Source organism: Garra rufa, chromosome 9 (genome assembly GCF_049309525.1).
Source record: "Garra rufa chromosome 9, GarRuf1.0, whole genome shotgun sequence".
NCBI lineage: Eukaryota > Metazoa > Chordata > Actinopteri > Cypriniformes > Cyprinidae > Garra > Garra rufa.
Genome location: NC_133369.1, coordinates 30,294,808 through 30,303,530, shown reverse-complemented (window position 1 = coordinate 30,303,530; position 8,723 = coordinate 30,294,808). Strand labels below are relative to the sequence as shown.

Sequence of the window (8,723 nt, the reverse complement as noted above, 5' to 3'; positions counted from 1 at the left end):
TTATGTGTCCGTTGCCATGACAATATTATTTTTGTATCCGTGAGGAGTGGGTGTTTTCTTTTACTGGCTGACTGACCATAGGTGCTCTTTTACGTGTGCTTCTGTTTTAGAGACAAGGTGGTCTTTCAGAAGCTCGGTCATGTGACGCCTGGGTCTTAATGGTTATTTGGTCTCAGTTCTGGGTCAGAGAGTCTTAGGGCTGGTGTCTGTATTGTCAAGGAAACCTGTTGTTATGGAAACCACCAACAGTAGACACTGAAGGGAGAAGTTAATATGGACAAGGGGCTGAAAGCTGGAGCGCACTTAGTGCCATTTTACACTTCACTGACTGCGTGTGTGTCTGTCAGCTTAAGTTCAAGAGAGTGTGTGAGATGAGACCAGACTGAAGCCCTGAGCGCCACAGGAACTTATTAACCCTTCAACTGTTACACTGTAATGTGATATGAAGATTTTTAAACTGTTATAAGGTTGGCTTTATGAATTTTTGTGGTGTAAAGCTCAGGGCTTGGAAGCAGACGACTGCTGGTTCAGTCCCCGCAAGCTGTGGGCCATCACTATTGTGTCATTGAGCAAGCTCCAGGGGAAATGTGCTTCTAATAAATGTACTGTAAGATGCTTTGTCTGCTAAATGATGTCATGTCTGGATGGTGAAGCCGTTCTGTGAAAGTCTCATGAGATTTGCGGTTGCTGTCGGCGCGGGTACGGGTCCCCTACGGTTGCTGCGGGACTCCAAATAAACAGCTCATGAATGTCGCTAGTGAATGCCATGAGACTGTCCTCAGGATGAAGGTTACCATCCAGACACAGCTGCTACATAACTATTTGATTTACTTTCTGTTACTCTCCCCTCTTTTCCGCAGGACTGGGTTTTCCTCACAAGGTTTTGCTTCCTTACTGATTTTGGCCGATTGAACTTTAGGTTCCGATACCCCAAGGTAAGATTAAAGACCTATGTTGGAATTTTTTACTTATGACCAGATTACTGATATTGTACTAAATCTTCAATATTTTTGTGAATTCATAATATATCAGTACCATTACCTTTGCTGTCACTTCATTATTCCTTACAGTTAATCAAACACTAATAATTTAATAACACTGCTAAAATCACTAGCAAATATCAAAATGAATATAGATATATTTTAGAGCTGTCAAACGATCCAAAATAAAAGTTTGTGTTTGCCTAATATGTGTTTACTGTGTATATGTTTTATATATAAATACACACATGCTTAAGAAAATGTGATGTGTGTGTGTGTGTGTGTGTGTGTGTGTGTGTGTATAAATATATACACACACACACACACACACACACACACACACACACACACACACACATAAATGTGTAAAATATTTACACGTATGTGTGTGTATTTATATATACATAATAAATATACATCGTAAACACACATATTATGCAAACACAAACAGCCCTAAAAAAAATACATACATACATACATATGCGATTAATCGTGATTGTTTGACAGCCCTAAAAATATACATACGTATGTGATTAATTGTGATTAATTGTTTGACAACCCTAAAAACATACATACATATGTGATTAATTGTGATTAATCATTTGATAACCCTTAAAATAAACATACATACATACATACATACATATATATGCGATTAATCATGATTAATCATTTGATAGCCCTAAAAATCATTAATTGTTTAAGAGCCCTAAAATTATACATACATGAATCGTTTGACAGCCCTAAAAATATACATATATATATATATATATATATATATATATATTTATATATACACACACACATACATACTTATACTTATGCGATTAATCGTGATTAATTGTTTGACAGCCCTAAAAATATACATACATACATACATACATACATACATACATACATACATATGCAATTAATCGCGATTAATTGTTTGACAGCCCTAAAAATATACATACATACATATACACATACATATGCGATTAATCGCGATTAATCGTTTGACAGCCCTAAAAACATTCATACATATGCGATTAATAATGATTAATTGTTTGACAGCCCTAAAAATATACATATACATATACATACATATGCGATTAATCACAATTAATCATTTGACAGCCCTAAAAACATACATAAAAAACCTTACATATGCGATTAATCATGATTAATTGTTTGATAGCCCTAAAAATATACATACATACATACATACATACATACATACATAAAAAACCTTACATATGCGATTAATCATGATTAATTGTTTGATAGCCCTAAAAATATACATACATACATACATATGCAAATAATCATGATTAATCATTTGACAACCCTAAAAATATGCGATTAATCGCAATGAATTGTTTGACAGCACTAAAAGTATACATGCATATATAATTATATATATCTTTTTTTATAATTGAAAATAATAATAATTGACATTGATTTGACTCTACAATTATAATATTGTCCATCCTTAAATATCAGTATTTCTCATAATTACTTCCATATAATATTTGCCTAAAATCTTACTTTGGTTTAGTTGGTTTCATTACAAACACAAACTCTTTACAATACTGTTATAAAGCAAGAACACTGTTAAAAAAAGTTCTACAAAGTTTGACCATTAAATTATGCTGTCAGTCTGCGCCTTTCTTCTTTAATTATCTGTCAGTCATTTTCTATAAAGATCCAATACATCTTTTAAGTTTCTAGATGGCATGGACAGTTCAAGTATTAATCTCTCCCCCTCTCTCAATCTATCTGTCCATCTATCCTGTCTTTCTCTCCCTCCCTCTATGCCTGTATTTCACCGACAGTCCCGATGCTGTCAGAACATATTGCTCTACTTTGATGAAAGCTCTCAGTGGCCAGCTGTGTACAAGAGGCCGGACAAGGTGAGACACACACTGACAGACTTTGTGTTTGTGTGTGTGAAAATATTGAGTGTACTGTCAAGACTGTGTGTGTGTGTGTGTGCATGTGCGAACAAACAGAGAGCACGAACACCAATGTGTGCGTTATGCATCGGTAGAAAGTATGAGGATTAAAGGAGAAATGTCAGCAGTGTTCCGTGGATTAAAAGTCCAAATCCAGCCTCCAAAAAGACATGAGTGTCAGTGCATGTGCGTATTTAAATACAGCACATTTTCTCCTTCCCCGTGGCAGGAACTGCATTGCGGGACTCTCTGAAAAAGTGCTTGTAGGAAGCCCCACACTCCTCTAGTACTAATCTACTACTTAGTACTTCAGCTCTTGTTATTGTTAAAGGGTGTTTGAAATCCTGTGGAGAGCATGTTTGATAATGGAAGGTTTATGTGCTCTACAGGATTGCTACCAGAAAGAGTCAGTATTGAGACCTGAAAATAACCAGGTCATCAACCTGACCACCCGCTACACCTGGTCTGGTTGTATGGTAAGAAAAAACTATTTATATACATTATAGTTTGTGTGCTTGTGTGTGTGTCCTTAAGGCTTGAATTTGTACAGTAGCAGTTAAATAGCTGTTCTGCTTTACTGTCACCACCAAAAATAATTGTTTCCAAACTGGTTTTCCAAACACATCCCCTGTCTGCCATTGGTTGAGCTAAATCCAGCAAACATAATTAAACATGCCACAGTATTTACATATTTTAATTAATGGCTCACTTGTGTCTCTGCATATTAAACTGGAATAGAACAAGGAAAGAAATTACACACATCAACAATAAATTCAAACTATTTTCTGTTGAATCAGTGATGAACAATTACATAAAGAGTTGCTCCTCTTTACACTCTTATATCTTTGTTTGCCTCTGTCAGGTGGAAGGCGAAGGTAATGAAGAGATGCTGAGTTGTGTAGGAGGTCGAAGCTTTCGTTCTGTCAGAGAGAGATGGTGGTACATTGCGCTCAGCAAGTGTGGGGTGAGTGCTGATACGGTAAACAATATACGAGGGACTAAAAACGTGCCTCAGGCAGACTACCGTATTGAGGCAGGCATGATTAATGACCACAGAATGAATAACTAATTGTACCGAATTATACAGATGTACAAGGGTAAAACAAATTTTTAATGAACATATCAAACAACATAATGGTTAGTCTGTGAAGCCTATGATTAAAGTTTTATCTTGTGAATGAAAATGAGAACTGTGTGAAATTCAAATCGGTTCCCTGTCTTGCCATCTCCTTTTACTGTGAGCTTCTGAGAAATTCAAACATTTGAAAGTAATGCATTACAATATTGCGTTACTCTCTAAAAAAGTAACTAATTACGTACTTAGTTCCTTTTTATGGAAAGTAACGCCTTACGTTACTTTTGCGTTACTTTTAAAATCTGGGCAGAACTTGCTTGTTTGTTTCTAATATACATTTTTGTTTAGCAAATGTAAAAGCCATTTTACACCAAAAGCCTCAGACGGAAGGAAAAGTAAATGCACACCTGTACAGTAGAATGCAGAAGAAGAAAATTCAACACTCTTCAGCAAAAAAAAAAAGAAGAAGAAGAAGAAATGTTAGTTTATCTTGAGTATCGAAGGTCAGCAACAAAGACAATGTAAAATGGGATTAAATACATAAAGGATATTTGTATTATTTAACATTTAATTATTGCAGGTTTGTGTCATGTTCTGAGTTGCATTTTACTGTTTTTATTCAATTTGAGAAATACTGAATCTGTTATTTTGTGTGAGTGAGACGCATTAATGCATGTTCACATTTATTCTAGAACTGAAGTAACATCTTACTTCTGATTTCAATCAATAAATGGGAAAAAAAGTAACTGCCATTTACTTATTTGAAAAAGTGTTACGTAATGCGTTACTTTACTAGTGAAAAAAGTAATCTGATTACATAACTCGCGTTACTTGTAATGTGTTTCCCCCGAACACTGGTGAACAGGACCTTTTAAAAAATACTGGTACATTCGCTCTGGCAATTGGTATGAGAACATTACCAGTAAATATCCAGGAAGTTACTGTTGTTTACAAAGCTCCACTGCTTTTTTTTACAACCTGGTCTCATGGCGAAAACGTACCTGTGGAAACTTTTTTGAGAGATGCGAGAGTTGCGAAATTTGTACCAATAAGTACATATCACTGGAGTTTCCAACAGAAATGAGAACTAGAGGCATTAAAACAGTGAGCACTTGTATTCGTTTTTGTACACAGTTATGATTACAGCTCCATATGTTTTGCTTTCCAGATGTAACAAGCTTTCTCTGTAAAATTAACACTTAAGGTGGTAAAACAATGCCCACTTGTAATTGTTTTCGTACACAGTTATGATTACACCGCCATATGTTTCACTCTCTGGATATAACAAGCTTGCTCAGTAAAATTAACACTACAGGCAGTTAAACAGTGACCACTTGTAATTGTTTTTGTACACAGTTATGATTACAGCATCATATATTTTGCTTTCCGGACGTAACAAGCTTGCTTGCTAGAGGTATTGGACTTAGGATGCCGAATCCTTGGATATGAATCCTGTGAAAAAATGACTCACGATGAAAAAGCCGAAAGATGAGAGATAGAAAAACAAGCTAAAACGGCATGCTTGCAATTGGGTTTTCATGTGTAATAAGCTTTTGTTCATACTATCAAGTATGTTTAGGTGTAGTGCAAATAGTACGTTATTTTAAAACGTTATAGCGCCACTCTACGGACATTTCAAGTTAGAACTGCGGTGACAGGTATAAAACCAACGTCACATAAAACGTGGTTGATACAGCTGTGGCCGGAAACTAACAATAAGTAAAATTTTCTACCTATTAGATTGTGTTTTATTGACGTCTACACATACCCCAACACTAAAACTCCCACCTTACAAAAATACAAAAAAAGCAATTATTGTTGTACAGTGTGACAACAATTGTGCTACATTAATGTACGCATGCCCAGTAGTCACATCTATATACCATATAGCCTTTACCATAAAACATACCATACGTACGTTCATCTGTTCCGGGGAAAAAAAAAACTCTTTTAGCTTCACTCAGTGGACATGTTTGTTGTAAACTTCAGTGATATTTACTTATTGGTAGGTATTTTGCATCTTGCCAGAAAGTTCCCACAGTTACGTTTTCTTCATGAGACCAGGTTGTTTTTTATTAGTTTTTATATGTAAACATGCGTTAGATCTACACCTTTTTCAACATGACTCATTTGAGACCCAGTTTTCTTTTTAATTTATCATCACTGCAGCTCTACAGTTGGATGCTATTGTGCATGTCTTGTGTCTATAAGAGCAAAAAGCGTTCTGTGATCATCCCCTTTTATGCCCATCACTCAGACTTCAAAAATGTTGTTAAATTGGACAGATAGCGAAACTAAAGCGTTACTACTCATGCAGGCAAATAAACACAACGGCACAGCTTTTAAAGATTATTTCTGATGACTGACATCAGAGAATTTACCGGCTGTTTGGTAAAAAGACAGAATGCTGTTGCTTGTGTGAACAGCATATTTGTGAATTTACTGGTAAAGTCGTACTGGTAATTTTACAGCAATTTACTGGGATTACTGTGTGAAAGAGGCTATTGTTGTTTAAATCTTGTTGTTAAAACGGCTTTCGATGACTGAAATAAAGCTGGAATAAAGTGAAATAAAAATATTAGATGAAAAGCTTAAATGAAAATAAGAAATGTTGACTATTACTGAAACTAAAAATTACTAAATTACTAAACTAAACAGAATTAAAAATTTAGGATATATAGAAATAGAAAAACTACTGATGTTGGCGCCGATAGCCTCGTGGGCAGTGCGTCAACATGTAGCGCCGTTGCGCTTCGGTCATCCCTGTGTTCGAGTCCCGGCTCGTGGACCTTTCCCAATCCCGTCCCTCCTCTCTCTTCCACTTCATTTCCTGTCTCACTACTGTCCTTTCAATAAAAGGCAAAAATTACAAAAATAAATCTTAAAAAAAAAAAACTACTGATAAATGCACACACAAAAATGTTTTTAACTAAAATTAAAACAAAAACAGAAAATCTAAAAATAAAAGCTAATTCAAAATAATAATAAAAAACGGTAAAATAATATTATGAACTGTATTTTTGCTAAATGGAAAGGATGGAACAGAATTGCATTCAAAATTTTCTTTTTATTAAAGGATTAGTTCACTTTCAGAACAAAAATGTACAAATAATGTACTCACCCCCTTGTCATCCAAGATGTTCATGTCTTTCTTTCTTGACAATTTATATACTTTTTAACCTCAAATGCTCATCTTGTCTCGTCTCTGCGTTGCACAGTCTGTGTGATCCGGGTCAATACAGTTAAGGTATGTCGAAAAACTCCCATCTCGTTTTCTTCCACAACCAAATCGCCCTACAACGCTGCAGAAGTACAGCTGCAAAGATCAAACGCCTTTACAAAAAAAAGTTAAAACAGCGCTGTAGGGCGATTTTGAAGTTAAAGACAAAAACGAGATGGGAGTTTTTCGACATATCCTAACTGTATTGACCCGGATTACACAAACTAAGCATGCACATCGCAGAGATGGGACAAGACGAGCATTTGAGGTTAAAAAGTATATAAATTGTCAATTTGTTTCGGAAAAAAAAAACTGATGGTTTCGATGGACCCTTCTTTCTCGGCTGGGATCGTTTAGAGCCCTTTGAAGCTGTGTTTAAGCTGCATTTTGGAAGTTCAAACTTGGGGGCACCATACATATCCACTATATGAAGAGAAATCCTGAAATGTTTTCCTCAAAAAACATAATTTCTTTACGACTGAAGAAAGAAAGACATGACAGTCTTGGATGACAAGGGAATGAGTACATTATCTGTAAAATTTTGTTCTGGAAGTGAACTAATCCTGTAAGTTTTGACATACTTCTGATTGAAGATCACCCACATTCAGTTCTATCCGAATACAGATACAGAAACAGATCATTTTGACATTGCAGCAGATAAGGATAGATATACAGATAATGGTTTATATGACCAGGATACTAAAATACTTGCTACATCCAGAATATGGTACATCCACAATATGTATTACTATACAAACCAACTACACTCAAGTTTGCATACATGGCATGTAGGAAACAAGGCAAGTGATTAATTGACCTGAATGTAAAAAATGTGATTAAAGGGATTTTTTTTTTTTTTTTGAAAGATGAAGAGGCTCAGTTCTGAATTGGACCCTCTTTAGGAGGCAGTGAGTGATTTTAGTTGTAGTTGCTTGAAGTGATTCACATGTAGTGTTGGAGAGGTACACGACATGAAAGGATTTTATCCGGATAAATGGGGGCAAAATGTAAGGGGTTGTTTCATGGATGGAGGCAGACTGATGGACGCAATTCTAAATCCTGTTGGACTGAAGTAAAGCACCATCTCTGAGCATATTCCCTAAGGGAGCCTTTCTACGTCTGCTGCCAATTTCTCTTCTTCTCTCTCTTATACTTTTTTTCTCAAAGGCCAGTCTTATATCTCTGTATCTAGTACCTTCTGTTACAGTTTGATTATTCACTTCAGCCTTTCATGCTCATTCTGTTTGTATCTAACAGTCTTTTCTGTGTCCCTCTCCAGCTCTATATATTTGTCCCGCTCTCTCTAGCCTCTCCATATCTGGCCACATTGATTTGGTGATAGGGCATGCTTCATGCACCTCACCTTTTTGGACTGCGGGAGAGGGAATGGGTTTTTCCTGCCAAGTGAAATCAAAGTGTTTCTCTTTTATTAAGCCGGGCCGAAATCCTCTGAACAGCTAGAAACTGTGCTGCTTTGAAGTCTTTTATAGCCCAAAGATCTGTTTGTGCACTCA

At 35.9% G+C, this 8,723-nt stretch overlaps 1 protein-coding gene across 1 annotated transcript in view; it reads left to right on the top strand.

Annotated features, from left to right (window-relative positions):
- The first annotated feature begins 791 nt into the window (after positions 1–791).
- LOC141342743 (transmembrane protein 145-like) overlaps positions 792–8,723 on the top strand; it is a 30,153-nt gene continuing 22,221 nt past the window's right edge. Inside the window, exons 1-4 of the mRNA XM_073847270.1 lie at positions 792–935; positions 2,795–2,872; positions 3,304–3,390; positions 3,777–3,878. Of these exons, the coding sequence (XP_073703371.1) occupies positions 3,388–3,390; positions 3,777–3,878 (105 nt within the window). The 5' untranslated portion in view covers positions 792–935; positions 2,795–2,872; positions 3,304–3,387. The remainder of the gene's footprint in view (positions 936–2,794; positions 2,873–3,303; positions 3,391–3,776; positions 3,879–8,723) is intronic.